Source organism: Falco biarmicus, chromosome 4, assembly GCF_023638135.1.
Source record: "Falco biarmicus isolate bFalBia1 chromosome 4, bFalBia1.pri, whole genome shotgun sequence".
Classification (NCBI taxonomy): domain Eukaryota; kingdom Metazoa; phylum Chordata; class Aves; order Falconiformes; family Falconidae; genus Falco; species Falco biarmicus.
In genome coordinates this window covers 97,304,394-97,326,489 of record NC_079291.1, presented here as the reverse complement: position 1 = coordinate 97,326,489, position 22,096 = coordinate 97,304,394, and the positions used below count along the sequence as shown (strand labels likewise).

The 22,096-nt window shown below is 43.5% G+C and overlaps 1 protein-coding gene across 16 annotated transcripts in view; it reads right to left on the bottom strand.

Moving 5' to 3' along the window:
- CADPS (calcium dependent secretion activator) overlaps nt 1–22,096 on the bottom strand; it is a 220,843-nt gene that overhangs the window by 56,611 nt on the left and 142,136 nt on the right. For 6 of the 16 annotated variants that reach the window (XM_056335294.1, XM_056335297.1, XM_056335298.1 and 3 more), the window contains 4 exons: nt 15,751–15,852; nt 14,753–14,816; nt 13,873–13,996; nt 886–992 (listed from right to left, as the gene is read on the bottom strand). In XM_056335294.1, coding sequence (XP_056191269.1) covers nt 886–992; nt 13,873–13,996; nt 14,753–14,816; nt 15,751–15,852 — 397 coding nt within the window. Of the gene's footprint in view, nt 1–885; nt 993–3,638; nt 3,744–10,469; nt 10,488–11,353; nt 11,423–13,872; nt 13,997–14,752; nt 14,817–15,750; nt 15,853–22,096 lie in introns of all 16 variants that reach the window. The other 10 variants (XM_056335290.1, XM_056335291.1, XM_056335285.1 and 7 more) reach the window with 3 other exon arrangements.

Below are 22,096 nucleotides of genomic sequence, written 5' to 3'. Positions count from 1 at the left end.
AGTACTTACACGGGTACGTAACGTCACTTGCTTGGGCAGAAATGTCCCGACGTGCTGAGAGCGGGACTAGAGCCAGCAACGTCAGCTGCCTGGGGGGTCAAGTGTTTCCAGGATCAAGTCTCATGATTTTCTGGTCTTTATTTGACTATGACATGGTTTCAGTGGTTTTAAAACATGAATCTTTCCATTAAAGTGCTTTGAAAAGTTAAGAGTAGTTGTATTAGGCCTCAGATAAACCCCAATAATGAGTAACAGAGAATTATCCATCCTAACCTCCGTGACTACTAATTGAGGTACTCCCAATAAGCCCAGGCAGAAGAGGCCAACAGGAGGACAGATGAGTTAATCATGTACCGCAGGGGGCCAGGGAAACCCCTGGAAACAACCTGAACGCTCAGAAAGGAACACAACAAGAATTGCTTTGGTTCGTGATGGTTTTCCTCGCTCCGGCTCTGGCCAGCAGGAGTGGTAAGCTGCTGCAGGGACCCCGCTAATGCTGTCTGGAGGCACAAACTCCTGACATTGTTCCGAAATAGGACCATTCTGAAAAATGGACAGGTTTGCTCTTGTGTGTAGTCGGTGGTGAGTATATTTGGGCAGATTTGTCTCCTGCTGGCACAGTACGAAAGGCTGCGGACTGACGTAGAGGAGAGCAGAACCTAATTCCCCCTTCAGCCCCCCTCCCCTCTGCAAAAGCAATCTTCCCGACCTGCACTTTGCCTTCGGCACACTCCAGCACCACTAGCTAAGAATACATTCGGCTTTTAAAGAAGATAACCCAGCACCAGTTGGGAAGACATCACACAAATACACAGAGGTCCCAGCAAGCCCCCGGAGCCTGCTGGAGACCTGGGGGACACGACCTCGCAGGGTGCCGCTGCTCACCTCCGCATGGTGTTCTTCGTTTTGCTGTAGGACTTCGATTACCAACTCTGCCAGACGTATTGTATCTTCTAATTTTTTAGCTGGTGTGACTAACCGGCCTACATTTTCTGTAGTACAAGAACTTGAGTTAAAAGGGAGGCAGAATGAAAAGCTAGATGTACAGTAAGTTATTCTAGAGTTTTTTTTTAAAAAAATAAAATCCCATAATATTCTACAGCTTTAAAGATCTTTTCATGCATATGTTAAATGCTTATATAATTAGTACTGAGCAAACCAGAAAGCCACACTCGTTATTATACTATAAAAATACAGTGCTCCAGCTCCAAATTTCACAATGCCGTCAGAGTTGTTTTGCTTTATGGTGACACTTTATTAGCTCAAATAAGAACATCGCATTCCCTAAAGACAGCATCTGGCCACTAACATATGAACGTTATGTATCCTTCAATGTAAATGATGCTATTATCGACATCATGTCTATATGATTTAAAAATTCTTTTAAGCAGATCAATTCAAACAAATCTGTCTGCACTTTTAATAAATTGTCAGACTCTAACAATTTGAAGGTCACCTGCAACTGAAAGCAAAAATTGCAGGTCTGCCTCGCTCCAGGATTTAACTCCACAAGGGTCAAGGATTTACGCATGCTGGAGGGAGTGGAAAGTGGTAAATCCCACTAGGTGTTCATAGGTAAGATTTATATGGGAAAAGAGATGCAACTTTACAGCAAAAACCCTGCAAACAAACCAAAGAGTTTAAATCCTGGAGCTTCGTGTTTAGCTACGTTGAGCTATTGTGCAGAGTCTTCTGAAGACTTTTAAAAATAATTAAATTACATTCTTCTAGGTATTTTATATTGTTAATAACAAACATCTGAGGTGCTAACAATCTGGAACATTTAGAGTATTTCACTAGAAGTACTATAGAGAAAAAGAAAATAATCACATTTTTATTGAACAACAGCTTCTGCAAAGCTGGCTGAGTGCAACTGAGGTTTCTGTGACCTGACACGGTGGCTGACTGCCCTGAGGTGTGCAAAATCTCCCTGCCATGGTTGCCCTGGGGAGAAGCAGAGCAGATCATCTGCTCCCTGGGGATCCACCTACGCTGCAGCACATCACCACGTTAACTAGAGAAGTGTCCCTCTGGTTCAGAGCCGGGTGCCAACCGTGGCTCTCCAGCGCAGCTAGGGCGAAGAACAGCATCACGCTTTGGTGCAGACCTCTGCACCAGCGTCTGTTTTGGCCTCTCCACGATATCAAAGCTGGATAATTCATAAATAGCCCCAAAACCCAAACAGCTAAAGCAGTCTGTGATGAGCAGCATACAACAAACTGCATGTCCCCAGCACAGCAGAACGCTAGCAGTGCATGCGTTGAGGCGCCGTTACTAGCAGCCACCCTGGGATTTCCAAAGGAGCCCAGCTAAGGCAGCAGCCTGGGTCCTGCAAGGTGCTGGCTGGGCATCTCACTCCAGCCTTCTGCTCGCACTAGTTTTTGCCAGTGTTTAGGTCTTCTTTCCCTATGGGACAGAAATTTGTGCTTGCATGCAGGTGGCACTGCTCTGCTGGGTCACCAGCGGAGAAACCCCAGCCTCGCTCAGGGCTTGGCCAGTTTTGAGGACTTAATTTTCCCCCTCAAAATCTTGCCTGTTCCTAGTTTTCCCCAAATAGCTGCTTAAAGGTAACAAATTTCCCACAAAAGCCATATTTTCCCAAATGATCGTATTTGGGTGTCTGAGCGAGAGGTACCACAGGCTGGTTTTCAGAGGAGCTCAGCAAACCAGTCAGCTGAAGTGTGGCATCGCAGGCACTCAGCTTGGCTGAGAGATGCAACATGGTAAAGCACCGTGCAAATGAACTCTCCATTTTTGCTGATTTATGCCAAATATCAAGGCCTTGGGGGTTGCTTCTCCAGTTTTCCTTTTGTTTCCTGTATCACCAGAAACAAAGAAAAAAAAATAATCCAGGTTCCCCTTAATATAATCTACTGGGCAAACACTGAAACTGGAGAACTGCTGGTTAACTCCTCACTCTTTCTCCTATTCAGTCCAGCACCTCACCAGATACCAGAAGCAGAAACCTCTTCCTTTTGCAAAAGGAGCCCAAAGTCATGTCCCTTAGTAAGCTCTGGTTGTTTCTGCACCTCTGAAGCCAAGGGGAAGCTTCTGCATTGATCAGAGCAGCATCAGGCCCATTCTCATTTGCAACACTGATCTGCTCTCAAATACAACTAAAAGACAAAAGTGTTAATAAGAACAACTGCTCAGAGATGCTGTCTTTAAAGAAAATATTGATGCTTATACAACTTTGGCAGCCAGCAGATGTCAATCTTAATTTTTTTTCTTCTTATTTTAAATATTTCCCTGGTTAAGTTACTATACATCAGAATATTCTGCTAAGATAGCTGGAGCACTGACAGTTACATGAAACGTATACGATATACTTATCAAACATTTCATCCAACATCATGTAAAGCTCATACATATTTATAGTTTTCATGCAAAATGTTATGCAACAACAATGTTATTTTGTGCTGACGTTGATATTTGAAAATGTTGCATATGTCAGACATTGCTAGACAAAAAAATGTGGACATTTTGAAATAAATGCTACCTCTAAATCTCTAAAACCTACCACATCGCGCTAGGTATTTTGTATAAAGCTGCACGTGAGAATTAGCTTTCTACTGCTACACAAGCAACTGCTAGACTAGAAAACCACTGAATAAAAGGAAGGAAGACTATTACAGTACTTGGCGGCTGTTTGGCCATGCCTTTGAGCATGTGATTTATCATGTTAGTCTGCGTTTGAGGAGATGATGGTGGCCCAGCCGGTGGCTTAGGCTTGGACGGACGGGCTGCTTGTGCATGATGGAGAGAGACGCCAAAAGTAAAGAGACAAATGACTTCATCAACAGTGACAAAAAGATGGAAACTTCGAAAGGAACATAAGCAGAAATGATCAAATACAAATGGAATAAGCTGCTGGGTTTTTGCTTATCAGTACTCAAAGTATTACACAGTAATGACACCATTTGACAACACATATTCTAGAAGTCAGCAGGTTCAACATCCTACAGTACCGTGCAATCAGAAAGCTAAAAATTCAATGCAAGTATGAAACTGCACTTCATGCAGCCGCAGGAGGAAACCGAGAAAGGTTAATTCAGTTAAAACTCTGGAATTCAGAAAAGGTGAACTAAAAAAGATGACTTCAAGTCAGCACCCTGATGCTTAGGTACATTTAGCAATAGAATAACGAGCCACAGCAATTAATTGCTTTGCAAATATCAATTACACATTTTAGAATTAAACGTCACTGTTGGTTAAAGGGAGCTATAAAATATTCTTGTGCAATTTAAACATGTAAAAAAATCTGTCACTTAAAAATGTGTGGTTCCTGATCGTTTCCAGCTCATTTAATTATTTTCAACTTGGAATTCTAGTGGCTTTTATATTCTGGGTTGAATCATATATAAAAACTTGCCAGCTCTATCAAATATGTTACTTGCTATTCCAAATGTTAGAATACTGCAATCAGGACTTGACCCATCTGTCATATAGTTTACAATATCAGCATAGGAAAAATTCAAAGAAAATAGCCTTTCCTTTTACATACACTCAGAGAATAAATTATATACTGTGAATATATTAACACAATAGTTTCTATTCCATTTAATAACAGTTTTTAGCAGCATTGTGACTATTTTTAATCATGCCATTTGCTAGGAATCTGGCATATTTATCTGGACATTCTATTGCCAAAAGTCCTTGCCATTTTGCTTGCATTTTCCAGTGGGGGAAAAAAAAAATCGGTTGGCTTGTGCAAAGTAGATTTCTGATTGCTTTTAATTCTCACAGAATTATAACACTTATCAAAGTATAATAAAGAATATTTGAGTTAAGAGTATGAGGTTGGTTCCCCTCTCCATACATAGAGATAGAAATACATACGTATATAAACACCATACAATGCACACACACACACACACACACACATTTTTAGTCTTTTAAGCTGTGTAATGATTTAATTCAGACTCTCAGTTTTAAGCTACTGGTTCCTAGCTTTTTTTGGTTGTTATTTTCTCATAACAAGAAATGCAAATCTATTCATTCGTCTCTGGAGTCATGCTGATCCTTGTTCAACGTTTACCAAAGGTGGCTTTGTCCCCAGAAGCAAACCTCTCAGCCTCAAGTGAACAAAAATAACTGCTTTTTGGGCATTGGCCTCATGACTTCCACTCTAATTTAAAACATAAGCAAGAATTTGGCTGCTCACTGATGGCTCCGGAGTTCAACGTGTAGATATAGGAAGACTATTTTACTGCCCATCGCTATGGAGAGCAGCTTGTGCCGCCATCCCCAGATGGGAAGGGACCATGGGGAGAGGGGACCACACACCTCCTCCCACCCACACCTGGCAACTGCGTGGTGGGAATCCCTCGCCACCCAGGGGAGTCCGTCAGGCTTCAAAGCTGGGAGCGTCAAAGAAAGACAGCTCCTCCTGAGAGCATCAAAGCCAGGATAACATCGCATCTCAGAACTGCATCCCACTGCCATCTCTCAGTGCTGTGACCCTCAAGCACCCTCAAACGTGAGTCCATCCCCTGCCTCCTCAACAGCTACCCATTGAAAAACACATCTCAGTCTTCACGGATGTCCGGACCCCACAGTGTTGAACTGGCCTGACTTGTGCAAGTGTTTTCTGTCCTAGGGAAAAGACATTAACAGAGAAGGAAGAGGAGGAAAAGGCAAGAGATGCAGCAGCACCGGGACTTCACAGATCTCTAGTGCAGCGTGTATAGAACAGCTTGGAGGAGGCTCCTGCTGTGCAGTTGTCAGCACGTACCCTGGGGTGGCTTTCACTTCTCTCGGGAGGCCTGTGAGAGCTCCCCCCCAGCACTGTGCCCCTGCTCCTGGCATCTCCCTGCCACCACCGCCTCTCGAAAACAAGCTTCCACAAGGGATTACAGCAGGTTAAGCAGCAAACTCTTGATGTAATTCTGATCTGGCCCAATCTGCACAAATATTCAGCTCTTTTGAGCGTTCAAATTTTTTAGACCTAAATCCAAGGCTCTTGCACGATGGCTGCAAAACCACCTGAAGGTGAACGAGAGGAGAGGGAAAGTCCTCTGCCTTCCTGGGGGTACCGAGCACCTCGTGAGCCCCAACCCACATGTTTCTTTGTTGCCTCTTTATTGCAAGAAAATATAAAAGATTAAGGTCTAGCTAAGGACAGCGATTAATTTCCTCTGTAAATTAGAAATGGGGGAGTGACTGCAATGCCCTGTAAGGCAAGGGAGTTTACCTGTTTCTCCAGGTCCGGGTCTTGGAGATGATACATGAGGACCCTTTCACAGGGTGTCTTGGCTCCTGCTCAGAGCCAGGGAGTTGCATAAGGCTGGATGGGTTTTACGGCATTTTCCAGCGATCAGTTGCAGTGTGTGTGGCAGGTTTTGTTTCACTTCGGCTTTTCTTTCTTCCCTGTCCTTTTCCTAATCCCTCGCTACAGCATTTAGCATCAGAAATGCTCTTGTATTTTGCTCATGTGTCAAATGGCTAAGGTTTAAACGCTTCCATCACTGAAACCACAGGCAGGGGCAGCTTCCTCCTTCCTTACAACCTGACAAAGTCTTTTCCAGACAAACTTCTGCCAAAGGTTTTTAAGCTTTTTAAGGATGATACCTGCAAATAAGATCCTGGCAAAAACTTGGATTACTTGGCAAATTATGGTGTTGCGCTTGCAATAAGCTTCAGCCTGCAACGCATGTAACAGGTATATTAAAAAATCTGCACTACTCTGGTATGTATATTGCATACAATTCATTGTGTGTGACTCTTTACAGACTGAAAGGTTTTCAAACTACATATTTCTCACTCAGCACCGTGATTTCTGGTGGATGGATGTGCTATGAACACATCAGCAACAGTGAGAATTGCACTTGCCTTAGGAGAAGAGCATTGTTGACTTTTCATATTTTTTAAAAGCATAGCCACTGGCTCAATGATTTCCTTTAATAATTAAAAATACACAACCCCTGCCAAAGGCTTTGGAATACAAGTGTTATGTGTGTGTTCATTTGCGAGCCAATCATGAAAATGATAAAAAGAGCTGCTGTTCTGAAGATAACTATAAAGAATAATGGACTTAGCCTGAGGATGAGGCAAGCAGCCTTTTATTATATTTGTGAGGTGAATTTGCATGTAACTGAAAGGGATTTCTGTGATGGCATTTTTTTCTTTCAAAATAAGATGTGTTACCTCAAAAGAAAGAAACATTCATAGAAATGTGGGGGTTTTTTTTTCAACTCAGAAGGAGACTCTAATTCAGCTCTCAAATCTCAGCATGCTGAAAAGAGAACTGATCTCCTGACTTTCTGATGATTATTCAGCCTCGTGAAGAATTTTTGCATACCAGAACTGTATCTCATGCCTCAGGCAGCAAGTTGCTCTGCAGTTGGGAAGAGACTTGTAGAAAGATAACAGCACAATGCAGATCTTTGTGATTTCTGATGCTCTTGCAATAACTTTGATACTGCTTTAAACACTGCCTTTGAAAGGGCACAAGGAAACCTCAAAAGCTGCGTAACAATTCTTCATTAAATACAACCAAATGCCACTTCAAGGAAGGAAATAAATAAAGCGGCAGTTCAGCAGCACACGAATACAGGTAGTAGTCATGCCTGAGTTAAAAGTGTGTGACTGATTTATGACTTCAGTCTCCAGTGCTGCATACAAAGACTGATGTTTTCATACGTTTTGCAACCATATTTATTTGAGGAACGTAACTGTATTTTCTTTTTAAGCTTTGTGGTTTATCACAAATGCTGGGAGTGATTGCTCAGCAGTGGCTCGGCTCACAAATCACTCTGTCTCAGACCAGGTTAAGCAACAGGCAGCTCAGCTCCTAATCCTTCAGTGCACTCACTAAGAGTTATGGATGTGTGCACAGAGCTTCCCAGGCTGAGATCCAGAAATAGGGAAGGCGAGTGACGTACAGTGAGCATGGGGACCGTGATATGGGCCAGTACAAATGCCTTCAAAAATACCACTGCTTCTTAACAATCTGCTGTATTGCTCTAGTCAAAAACCGACCTCTTCTGCACCCGCTTCCTCAGCTGAGGACACTTTCCATGCCTGCTGGGGCGAGCGCTATGTACAAGATGCTCCACAGCCAGCGCCAGCCGAGGCTGACGCAGCCGAAGCCACCACGCTCAGTCCCTCTCCTGTGGGTGCACTCGGGTCCCCAGCCTGTCACAGGCACTGAGAGATGCCTGCCTCTGCACGGGCACCACGGCTCCCCTCACTGCTCTGTGGGGTTTTGGCTCTGCACCCACCCCGGCACCACTGCTGGTTGTGTTTTTGAGGGAAGCCAGGCTTCCCCGCCAGCCTGGCCGGGGGGACAGACCTGGGGAGGACAGTGCATGCCAGCAACGCAGCGTCATGAGATGCTGTGCCGCCGCAGCCCTGCTTGCCTGGATAGGGGAGTGGGAGGCTGCCAGCCAAGCAAAATCCTGACATTTCTGGACATCCCAAGAGTAGCTGATTTCCCTTGGTGACAGGGCAATAGGACTTTAGTGGATCCCTTTGCTCTCCAGTTACTTTCCACTTGCAGTCTGTGCCCCATTGCTCTGCCACCCTGGCAGTAAGCACTGAGGCAAGACCTGCGTCCATCCCCACATCTCCTTCACTTCTCCTCTCTGTGCATCAACTCAGCAGTACCATGAGAAGTCTCTCTTTACAGAGACCAAAACCAAACCACAACATGAGAAATACTCAGTCCAAAAGCAAACAAACCAAAAAAACCTTATAGCAAAATATACTTAAAACCTATACACAACGAATCGTCAAACTGACAGCTGTGGCCTTGGCTGGCACCATCCCTAAGGCTGCCTGTACCCAACTCCAGCAGCACAAAGTGGCACCAGTGTTGATGGGATCCCTCAGTGCCACAGCACTCCAACACAGTGCAGCACATCTCACAAATCCTGTGCTTAAGGGATGAAGAAGTTATTCCTTTCTAAAGGAACGATGGATTCCTGACTTATATAAATAAGCAGACAAATACTTATCAAAAGGTTGCACTTCTTAATCTGAGTGTTAGTAGTTTTGTCTGATTAATAATTCAAGCAAGTCATTCATCTTTAATTGTTTTAGCATAGTGTTCTATTTAATGTTCTATTTCAATACTTTTAAAGCAAGGCAAGAGACTACACACTTTTCAGGAGAAAGGACATCAAAGGGTGACATTTGTGTGTTTAAAAAGAAGTTGTTTTCAGCATCTTATTTTTATTCTTGCTTCTGGCAAAATAAATAAAAAGTCAGGCCAAACCCCAGTCACTTTTGACTCCACTTAAGCTGAGGAACTGGTTTCAAGTTGAGTCCTGCTGACCTTGCCTGAAAATTTTTAAAGACAACGGAAGATTTGTGGGCACAAAGCAGCAGAGTCACAACTCCCTGCGTCCTTTCACTCGCTCCAAGCATCAAGAAGAAGCAGTTTTATTTTTAAACGAGCTGGGCTGTAGAAACGTCCTTCTGAATTTCTAAACTGTAAGCACACGACGAGCCACTGCGTGATGCTCAGTGCATTTATTGTGCTTAACCACAACAGCCTGCGCTCACTTTGATGTGCCATAGTTAACGGTAATAGCTGGGATTGTTCTATTTGCTATTTGTTTATTTGCAAGCCTCATAGGCGTAAGGAAAAAATATTCTCCATTTTCTAAATATTTATTGCTATTCAAAATTAATTTTACTGTCATGCAATAGCTCTAGATCATGGCCCAAATTTGAGCTGCGAAGGTCTGGGGAAGCCAGGGCAGAACTTGCACTGCTTTTTAAAAGCAATTTCTTTTTGCAAACAGAGTTGAAATCAACCTGATCCTCCCCACCCCCCCCAAACAGAACAATCTACTCACAAAAAGAAATGAACAGTTCAGGTTTCAAGGACTTTTGAACTAGGACTCTGGGATACAACAGAAACGAGAACAGGGGCTGCAGAGCTCCGCCATCCCTTCCATCTGAAGAGATGGGCACTTGAGCCGAGCCTGTGCCTGGTTACATGTCACCACAGGTTATAAACAAGAGACAAACACGACTTCTGTCCCACCAGATCGTTTGTTACACATTAACAAAAAAATAGAAAAAAATAAATTAAAAACCCAGTCCTCCCATCAAGGCATAAAACAGAAGATATGAAAAACAAAAATGAACGTTAGTTTAGTTATAAATGTGCTTGTTAGGCGTGTTAAGTTAATGGCCAAATCACCAATATTTTTTCACCCAAAATGAGCTGCAGTTCTTTTGGAAACCAAGAAACTTTCTCTTTACAAAGCTTAGCTTCTCCTCTAAAACTCTTCCCTAAGAAGATACTACATTTCTATAAGGTATTTCTAATCTACACTCTATTCTAAGGAAGGAGGAAAAGGCGATTAAGTAGACAGCACAAATTAACTCCTTAAGTATTAATGCATCTCCATTTTCAGCCTGAAGGAGTACATATCTTAAGGAGCTATGGAAAAAGAAAACAAAATAAATATAACTCAACAGTCCTAGCAATTTATAATGCATATACAATTGTTCACCTGCGTCCTTTTGATTCTCTATATGAAAGAGAGAAAGCAACAAGGAGAGAAAAGAGAGAAACAAGAACAGAGATGCAGGATTAATGAGCAAGTGGACCGCACAGCCCCCCAGTTATGCGTGATATATGACATTTGAAAAGAAGAAAAGTCTCCCGGCCGCACCCCCCACCCCCCCCAAGGCATGGGGTTACCAAAGAAGCTCCCTTCACCGAGGTGAAAGAAAACGCTGTACAAATAGAAAACCAGAGAGGGCGAGCTCTGGGGACACAGAGGGGATCTCCAAGTGACAGCAGGGCTGGGGTGTCCCCTCCAGAGCTCGGTGCAAAGAGTCAGTAAAAAAATCGAGGAGGAGAGCAAGTAAAGTGCATCCTTCCGCTCGAGAGCTAACAGACAGGAGACATGTAAGATCTGATGTACAGAGAAAGGACAGCCTTATACGATTTTATACACAGGACTGGGTAAAGACCTTATACGCAGGCAAAAGGGATGGCTTTTCCCAAGTGTCCTTTATCTGACCTCTAGCTCACTTCTCCCCGATGTAGCTGCTACCTTTGATTGTGTACCAGTGACAAGCACTTTACAAATTGGGGTTACACGGAAGCAAAGTAAAAATGCATTCAGGTCATGGACATAAAGAAGAACTGAAAAAACTTACAGACAATCTGAGTTTATCACAAACAGATGGGTTAATTGTCTAACCTGGTTTAGGCTGATAAAAAGTGACTGGACTTCTCACACTGGGTTTCACAGACAGAAGCAACAGACAAGCCAATGCTAAAAGACTTGAAGCAAGGAGAGTGAGTTGGTTTGGATCTGGACTTTCTGGAGGTAATGAAAACAGAAAGAGCGAGGACAGCATGGAGAGGAGGGTGGTAGGTACTCACGAATGGTTAAATCCATCACTTGAGAGGCCAAGCAGAAGACAGGATGCTCATACATTTCTCTCTTTTTCCCTATAAAAGAGGATTTGGGCATGCAAGAGGCTTAGGTCAGAGGCAAAGAGGTTATAGGCTATAGGTCAGAGGAAAACTTTATATTAGGTTAAAAGGAAAGTAGCCGTAGAGTATTTTGGGATACACACAGGATAAAAGGAAGAAGAAAAACAAAAAATAAAATGATAAAAAAAAGAGGGTTAAAATTGGAGATCTACTGGATTAACCATTCAGCATGCCCATGAGTCACAAGAGAGGCTGTGACCATGACTCTAGAGGTTTGCTCTGAACTGTTTGCAAGAATATAATGATCAAAACGTCATGAATAGAGGGAAATAGAATTTCACTGGTTTAAGGCTCCGAGATACTAAGGATTTCAGCCTTCAGTATCTAAGGCTTTCACAGGTATTTCTTCATAAGCATAGCCTCAAGCACTGCTGCCACTGATTTGGTTCTGCATCTCTGACACAACTCTCTCAAACACATGGCTATTCACACATCAGCTTTCGAAAGCAGGATTTCAAAGCCACATACGGCACGCAGAAATGCATCGCACCCAGGTAAACTTGTCATTTGCTCTTCTAAAGAAGTATTTGAACAGGTAGTGGACTATGCTCATGAGAGAAAACCTGATGCATGCAGCTGGCGGATGTTGGGTTGTTCAAATTAACAATCCCAGCATGCTTGGAAATTGGTGTTACAACCACTTTTATAGAGAGAGTATCAAAAAGTGGCTGTGGCCAATCACGGATAAAGGAGGAGAAAAGCAGAAGAGAGCAGGTAGTGTGGAATGAACTATTTCTCTCAAAAGGTAGCTGGAAAAAATAGGTTTGTTGCTTCAAAGTATTCCCAGACCTAAAAGTCACAGTGCAAAAAAGAGGGCAGATAATTAACACAACCAAGAAGAATTGAGGCACAAAAGGAAAAGTACACACTAACTGGTCTACTTTGGAAATGAATGCATTTTTACTTACAGATCATAAAGTTTGTTTTTGCATAGATTTATCTGAAAGAAGAGAGCAAATCTTACCAACGAGTTAGTGATATTTACACAGAGAACCTAAGGGAGCCAGCCCTGGGTAGAAGCATCCATCAACAGAAAAGCTGTTTTTGATTCTCAGTCCTTCTCCATCCTCGTCAAGTATATTTAAACATTGCATTTTACAGAATACACCAATTAAAATATCCTGTGAAATTCAGTACTTCCATAAATTGCCTGATAATACAGTGCTTATGAAACCTTCATTCCCTCTCTATTTTTGTCTCTCATTACCAAGTCAAGAGTTGATAAACATCCTTTTAGTGCCCAATTCTTAAGTGTTTCTCACTGGATGCATAACAATGAATTCATTACCACTGGTACACAATTTGCATCATTAGACAGAAAAAAATGGAAAAAGAGAGGACATGTCATGTACAGAACCTGGACAATTTGTCATATAATAACCCAATTTTTTACATAAACAAGAACTAAGAACAAATCAGGGAGTGTTTTGGGGTGGTTGTTGGTTTGTTTTTTTTTTTGTTGTTGTTTTTTTTTTTTTTCTCCTCTCAATATTGTCCTAGAGGCAAACAACGATAATCTCAACTGTGGGAAAGCTTCACATCACACATGACAGAAACCCAAAGTCTAGAGCAGAACATACCATTCACCTGGAACATACAAGTTTAAGCAGTTGGGAACCCGGGTAAAGTTGGGTAGGAGTTTCAAGTTGGGAATAGCAGCCAACAAGGTACCAACGTATACTGATTAACATGTAAAGAACGACTGGATTGTAGAGCTTCAGCTGACACGTATCCTCCAGCAAGCTTTAAAATGTCTTTTTGATGGCTACATGTGTCTCTGGTCACTGGTTATTATTCTCCCATAACTTAAAAGGTCAATAATATCAGCTGTGCCAGATTTAGAGTGACAAGAAAGAAATCTGATGCAAGTGTGGGATCACTGATCAATGACTGCTATGCAAACTGCAAAGACAATGAAACACTCCCAGAAAAAAGACATTTTAAATTGGCTACAAATGATTAAGCATAGATTAAACAGTTTTTCAGCTTCTTATTTTTCATTTGTTTCCTGAACTCCACTGTCACAAGCAATTAGCTGCACTATACCTTCAGCTGCAAAGATGACATCCCAAGTATTTCTCAATTTGTTTTTTTAAACCACGACATGAATCTGAATACTACACCACTGGCCAAATGAACTAACGATCAAAAGCAAAAAAAAAAAAAAAAAAAAAAGCTACAGTTCCTTTTAACTGTTTCCATTCTCTTTTCCAGAAAAAGAAACATTTTGCATAGCTTCCATTCTTAACTGCTTCCAAAGCCAAAACCACAAAAATGATTCAGAATCACATCAGTTTTATTGACAAGTGAATAAATAGCAAATGAGCTTCTTTTAAATAGCTCCCAGCCACAGTTGCCGCCTAGAAACATAACAAAATTGTAATTTCACAAAGAAAGAGCCTTACCTTCAATTTTGGCATACTCTGATAGTCGAGTATAATTGACTAGAGCTGCTTGCTCCAAGCATTTACGGATGACTGTTTTTACCTCCTCTTGAGGGACCGGAGTAACTATGTCTTTCATCAGAACCTTGACACAAGAAAATCTGATTTGTTGTGGCATCGGGCACACAGAACTGCTTTTCTCCAAGCCCAGCACACAAATTCCTTTCCTACACTAGCACTGTGTGGCTCTCGAGGTATGTGTACAATATGCAGGACCCACTACAAGGTCACCTTGGCCAGCTTGAGACGTGGGACCTACCCCTGCTGTATTATTCCCTTTCTGTACCTATACCCTATGGCATGCCCTAAAACCTGTGCTGATTTTTTACAGCATGGCATTAAGATCTATCACAGCTTGCCCAGTGCCAGGCAATGTTATGCCCTTCCCAGGCTCTGCTGATTGACTTGGGTTTAGGTCTGGGCTTGGCCACGCTGTGGGTCAGCAGAGGTGAGGAGGGTGTCAGAGCAACAGGAAGGCTGAAATAGGGATGGGGAGGGTGATGGTCAGCATGTTTCATACACCCAGGGTAACAAGTCTATCTCAAGATGGGAATTGCACCGGACAGCAGCCAGGCATTGCTTCTGAGGGTCTGCGGCACGGATGATTGCCAGCGAGATCCTCCACCCTTGCCATGAACGCGGACACAAGCTGAGCTGCATTTAGTGGCCAGGCTACGCACCTGCCTCTGAGCTAAAGCAGGAGACATCACCCCACCTAAACCCCCACAGTTCGGTATCAACTATTATTAATGACACATCTACGCAAAACCAACAGTTCCTCAAGCTCTTCTTGACACATGAATACAGGTAAATTTAAACACTCTGTTATTCTTAGACTTACCCTTTCCAGCAGTGATAGAGTAGCTTTTAGTGCACCTTCTGGACGGCCAAATGGAAAGCAGTACCTAGGAAAACCACATCATGTTAACATCACACCAGATGCATGTGAACAAGCCTTTCCAGAGCTATAAAGATGGTTTCCTAAATATGCCTAAACAATTCTCTAGTCCCTCTGCCTGGAACGAGCAGTCTTTCTATAGGGGACCTTTCCAAAAGGGTTTGATGGTGTGGACACTAAGGCAGCAAACCAGAATATGGGGTAGTAATGAGCTGATAGTTTTAGCAGCTTATTAAATTTGGGTGTCACCTGGAGAGTTTTTAGATCTCCCAGGAGAGAGTTAAATGTCATCTCCTTGTAAAAAAAGGAAAAAAAACCCAACCCACTCTGGAAAGGACATTGACTGCCAGCCGGAGAGCCTGCGATGCACCAGGCTGTAGGTAACCAGCTGAACCAGCCACTGTCCCTGGTGAGAGGCAGCTCCGAGGGGCTCCCGCAGGGACCCTGTGTGCGAGCACACATCATCCGTCTGTGCAAACGTGCACAAGCAGCCCAGGGGCCGGCTCTGTGCTGGAGGCAATTCAGTCCATTTTGTGGGGGCAGGATCCATCCCTTCTAAACAGTGTGATCCCTGCAGAAAGCCCTGTCTGTCCGGACACTAGGGAGAAGGGAAAATAAATGGGTGATAACTGAGCAATGGGGAACAGAGAAATAAGAGGATAAAAGATTTTTTTTCTGTTAAATTTTAGAAAAAATCCACAGCATTACAGTGCTTTTGTGAGCAAGATGCTTTGAAATACCCTTTAAAGGCTGTATATTTGAAAATCTCTCTCCAGCTACAAGCATGCTACAGTGCAAGCTTCACTGCCCTGTGTAGGTCTTCACCACTTATGCAAAATTCCCTTATGCATTCAAAACCTGCCTTTTGGCTTTGCTGCTTATAGGAGGGAGCTGGGAGGAAATGAGTCCTCTCGCATTCAGCCTGGGCTCTCTGCCTTTACCTAAAATGCGTGATCTGATTCTCCAGAAGCAAACGAAGCCGCTCCTTGATCTCTTCAAAACGTTCTTTCTCATCCACAGTCACAGTTCCTATGCCGTCAGGCCTGGAGGAGAAATGCCACGAATGACTCGGACTCCACCTCACCACCCTGGTACCTCACCCCCACAGCACACGCACGCTGCCCTCTTGGAGAGGGATGTCACCAGCTAAGAGGCCTGGGACAGAGGTGTTGCGGCAGCACCACTGCCGAGATATCAAAAATAAACAAATAAAGAAATATCCCCTCTCAAAGTGATAATCTAGATGTGGAAACCCCCCTCCCCACTTATTTTTCCTGCGATAGAGCCGTCAGAAAAAGCAGAATCCCCCCCTAAATCTATAGGTATATGACAGGGAGCGCAATGCCAGCCCTCACTGCAGGATCGGGCCCACGGCTGGCAAAAGAGGGACTGAATTTCTGCAGAAAAATTCAGCTGCCAAATTAACACAATTCACAGCATAAAAGAATATTGACAACAGGCACATATACAAACAGAATACAAAATTCTGCACTCCTTCAGAACTGCTGAATCACCCCATTATAGTGATTTCTTGAAGTGAACCATCTCCAATGTATTCTGCCAAAATGTGCCTGGAGAGCAACCGTGCATTTTGCATCTGAAAATGCAATGACTTTTTGGTTCCTTCATTTTAATTTATAAAAATTAGCACATTGATACAATTAATGAAAGATTTCCTCAGACGATTTAGGACGCCCCTGTATTTCAGGAGTGCACAGGAGTGCATTGTGAGACACCCAGGTCCTGCTGCCTTGGGGTATTTCTCGTCTTTCACAGAGCACAGTGTGCAGGCGAACCCTGCTGAAGCTCTCCCGGGGCTGGATGATGCAGTGGTCCCTGTGCTCTTCCACCCCGTACCTCTGCCGATGCCAACCCATCCGAGAGCCGAAAGCAGCAATCCCCTCCTTCTCCCCCACACCCACACGGCAAAATACGCTGTGCAGCAGCATCCCAGGCGACAGGAGCGAGCGACTCTAATCCATCCACCAAAGGCATCGGCCAGGCAGACAATCAACGGCACCGCTCCCCACTGCCGGCGAGAAAAGTCTACGGGTTTGTGTACTCCTGGGCAACTCTGCTGGCACAGCCGCTCTTTAGGTAATGTAAGATGTCTTAAAATTGAACAAATGTTCTTACTTAAAGGCCTCCTCCAGTGTTCAGCTTAAGCTGCATAAATCCGCAGTACTAGACTGGTTTGGCTATACAAAAGACTTGGCAAGGGATTACAAAGCTTCTAATGAACCTCCTGTCAGGGGTTAATTGGTTGGCTTTATTTTCCTCTTAAAGAATCAAAGGCCCCAAACTTAAAAAAAAGAAAAAAAAAAGGCTATAAAAAATTAAAAGCTATAAAATCTGTAGAAGCATTTCTCTTTGACCCTGCATTTAGTAAGCTCTTAATATCATAAATACGAACTCTGATATTCCAACACAGGTGAAAAAAACCCCATTAAAACATTTTGGAAGAGGAACTTGCATACTGTACATGATATTTACTGCAAAATTTTAAAGCTAAATATACATTAAATAAAATTTGCAACATGGACACAGAAAAAGACTCGAATACCAGGGCATGTATTTAAATTTAAACAGCATTTAATCAGAAATCTTTACTTGATTATTTGCCAAATTCAGTTGTGTATTAAGGAAAAAAATAGGAAAAAGGATCTAGGCTGAAACTTGGATAAAATGTCTCAGCTGGGGAACACATTTCATAAACAATTTTGGAAGTATGTATCTGGTCTCATTAGTACCTAATTAGGACTAGTTATTTTGAAGAAATGAGCAAGCCACAAAAAACCCCAAATTAGATATCAAGCAAAAATTCATGTCTGAACATGCTTAATGTATTTTTATTCCAAAGTTCCATAAAATATTTAACATTCAGACAGAGATGTTCATGCCTTTTGTGATGCTGTGCACCCCACAGCGCCTGGTTTGCTCCCAAGCAGAAGAGCAGATAATTCAAGGCAGCCCGCAATAAATGCCATACATTAAGGGGCAGGGCTGAAGCCCTCATTTGACTTCTGGCATTCAGTTCTCCCCCTGTACCCATCACAGCTCACAGAGTGTCACTAGGTTAATTGCATCAGTGCTGACAAACGAGGTAGGAAAAGCCGCCTGCCCTGGCAGAGATTTGCTGGTAGGCTGGAAATGGTCTGAAAGTTATGTTACCCTTTGCTGGGTCAATAACCTCAACCGGTGAGATTTAATGGCAGGACCTGACAGCTCGGGTTGGGTCGCAGCCCTCTCACATGAATCACAGTTTCTCACTGTATTCAAAGGGCTTCAGTTTTGCCAGAACCAGTTATTCAGCACTTGCCACACAACAGACTCACGGTGGACACCTGAAACAGGCTGATGTGACAGCATGCGTCGTGTCCCAGCTGGGCTGGAAGCATCACTTTGAAAACCCTGACCCACATGAAGACGAAGGGCAGGCTCTGCAGAGGGAACCTCTGGCCAACGTGGCTCTCACCCAAGTCATAACACCCCAAGCGGCTCCAACCCAACTACCAAGGCGTGCGTAGACCATGGAGGCTTAACCCCCTGGTCATCATCTTTCTCAGGGTCTTTGTGAGCCAGGAGAACACCAAACCCGGTGGCTCCAGCCACTGCTCCCTCCATGCGGTGCAAACGCCTGCTGCTCTCACGTCTTACGCTACTGCAAACTTGAGACAATCTACAGGTCAGCTGTAGCCGTTTTTGGAGCAGTGCGGATGTCTGGAAGGGCCTGCCAACTGAGAGCCATCACCATGGCAAGGACTCCCTTTCTCACCCAGCTGTGGACTATATTGCATCTGACATGATGAGCATCTCTTGAATCTACCTTTCAAATTTTCGGCAAACCATTTTCTCACTGTCCTTCACAAAGTTGACATTTTCGGCAGCATGATAGGAAAGATGTCATGTCGGCTGCTTTTCAAGTTGTTGTCACAGTGGTTAGCACCAGTTCTGTCATCTTTGCTTTCCTCACAATCCCCCATCTTGAGCCATGTCACAAATAATAATACTTCCAATGTTTTTGTCAAATTTCAAATACTATAACCCAGCTGCACATCTTCAGATTTACTAGTTATGTTAATCTTTGTTGCTCATCTTCCCAGAAGCTGAAGCATTAGGAACTCATTAATTAGTGACAAATGCAGGATATACATAGAACTGGAAAAACACTACCCAAAGCCCTGCACTTAATTTATTAGCTGAATAATTTTGAAACCTAATTAAATATTCAAGTCAAATAGACTTTGAAAATGTAATCTTTTTGAGGGAACATATTTATTTTCCCTGTTGCAAGAACACAAAGGGTATATAGCTTAGCATTGCTATAATTTAAGATTAACTTCTGTGCTCTAGACAATTCCAGTACGTGGCTGATGGGGCTGAAAAAAGATCCCCAGGAGAAGCTCAAGTTGCACTGGCTCGTTCTGGTGCTTATTGGCAATTTTGTTTTTTAGCAAAGGTCTCCAAGCTCAGCTTTTGATATTTGGTATTTGATCTCATGGACAGAAGCACTAACCCCTCCACCAAGCAGCAAGGCTAGCTAAAATGCACCTGCAGGAGATGGAAGTTCTCACACGCAATCCACAACCATGTCGTTATTACACTGAAGCAGCGGTGGGGAATGAGAAGAGAGCAAAAGGGTGAAAAAAAAGTTCTGTATCTACATGGTATATACAGATGCATGAGGGACAAAATGGGTTTGGGCCTCTGCATTCAGGTCGACAACATAAACGTCTCCATCTGCGTGGAGACACGATTTCACCCAATTCTCTGTAGCTCCTGCTCATGGACACCTGAGGTGTATGGCAGAAGTTGTGGACAGAGAGAGAAGCAGAAAGGCAAAAAAGGCAGGAAAAATAAATAAGGATATTTTTAATTATAAGTAAACAAGCTTCAGATCACTCCTGCTGCAGCTTCACTATGTTGGCTCTGAACTAGTAAATCCCCACTGTAAATATTTCATACGAAAAGTTTTAAATGCCACTTTCCTAATCCTACCCCCCTTGTTTTTAAGTTTTAAGCCATGGAAACAACAACATCAACAAAGCAGGTGGCGAAATTAAGAAAAAGGGTGGCAATTTAAAAAGCAAAAATGATAGTCCTTGTTTAGCTTAGATGGCTTGTGCAAATTCTGGGGTTAATTATAAATTGTAATTAGGACCCGTGATCCTAAGGCCACTGCTTTATTCTGCAAGCCCCGCCTCCCCCCATGCCCTTTTCTAATTATACTCAGTGCCCCCAGGGCTAGTTATGCTGCTAAAACAAATATATCAAAATGATTTTTTAACAAAGACCAATATATGAAGCAATAGCATGCATTTGTATGCAATTATAAATATACACTATAGCTCCAGTGGGTTAATCTCTTTGACATACGCCTGTATGAAGTACCATGGCGGCTTTCAAATGAAAAGACATATCATCTTTTACACCTTTTATGTTTAACTTGTCTACACTTTTTTTACTAGGGAAAATATTGCTTACACGTAGCAAACAGATCTTTGCACGCACTGTGAGCCCTGGCATGCAGAGCCAAGGGAAAAAAAACAATGTCAAAAACTGATGCAAATAATTTGATTTTTTAAGTAACAACTCAAATATAAAACACGTGCTGCCTTCAGCTCCCTTGCTGGTTGCCAGGTGCAGCACATATGAGCTATACAGTAAACATCGATGATTAGTGCCTTGGACGGCATGTGTCAGGATAGGCTTTCAAAGGATCCCTCGCAGGAAGGCTTGCCCGCGCGAAGTCCCACCGGTTGCACAGGGACTGGCTCTGGGGACGTGGGCAGGATCACAGCTGCCTGCCTGCTGCCTCCTGCATCGCCCCCACCAAATCTGACCTGAAAGAGCCCACCTGTTTAGACCCCTTGAAAAAAAAAAAGGCTTATTCAGCAAACATCGATTTTCCCCGACTCCCCTTTCTTCTGGGAATTCACACCGTGCGCGACTTGTCGGCTGAAAGCCCTTTGTTCAGCCCAGCCCTCCGCCCGCTCTCCTGGGCGATGCCCCAGCCGCCTGCTCGGGATGCTGCGGAGCATGGGAGCCATTTCACCCTCCCAACTCCTGCCTTCATTTTGCTTGGGCTCTCCTCCATGCTGCAGCACCGAGCCAAGTCACGGCTCATCGTTTCTCGTGTGCGATCTACACCCCTGATGTACTGCGGCTGAACCGGATGGTTTCTGAGCACTGCCATCCTACACCCATTGTAATGAATCACGTCAGCCGGCCGCACAGAGCTGGTTATCTGCTGGGGGCTGGCAACCCACCTCCCCTCAGCACAGATGCCGGATCCTACCCGACAGACAGCCATCGCGCCTACTGTGTCACCGCGAGCTCATCACGGGGCTGGCTGGGACACGCAGCCGGCACCCAACGAAAGGTCACGGCATTTCGCCCTGCCAGATTTTAACCTGTCTTACTGCAGCCAGGGCTGCACATCTGACTGAGACGTGGGAGCTACACACAAAGCACTAGGAAAGCAGATGAAGACATTGTGATAAGGTGTCCACATATTTACTACTTCTTTTAAGGGACCAAACCCGTCCTATTTTGCTTTTTTAACTAGCTGTAGGGAAATCTTGCCTTTACGTGAAACAGCCAGATACGTAATCAGAATACAACAGAAAAAATTACCAATATGTGATGCAGACTTTTCAGTTCCTTGACATTTATGACAATAACCTTATTTCTGCTGGCTTACAGTTGTCAAAAACTAATGAAAGCCAATGGTAATGGTAGCTAACAAAAGAGCTACTTCTTGAAAAGAAGTTTGATGCTGCAAAATACAGCTTACAGAGGAAAGGGCAAGTTACTAATATACCAAATTAATTAACAGAGAGACTTGTAGCTCCTTGGACTTCGGATAAATAGTCATCAAAGAACTTGCAGAAAATGATGGTGTTCAGTCATTACCAGGCTGGAGGGGGTTCAGTCCAGTATTCCTGATTTTGATAAGCTTGGTGTCTGCTGATACTTAGTAACTACACGATCAATATTTTAGCCTTATTTTTAAAAGTTCAGGATAAACAAGCACAGAAAGAGTCTTTTTTGGTGCCAACTTTAAAGTTGAAAAATACAGTTATTATATGCCTAAATCAAAAAGAGGCAGAAGCGAAACCAAGGTCGCTCCTTGGAAAGGGGCCGGAACCACTGCTCAAGGTTTAGGCTCTAACTTTGTGCCTGGGACAGCCGAGCTCAGCTTTCTGCCCCGCAATGCCTCTCCTGTGCGCAGGCAGGGGAACAGCGAGGCTCCTCCAACACATCACCCCGCTGCCGTCAAACGAC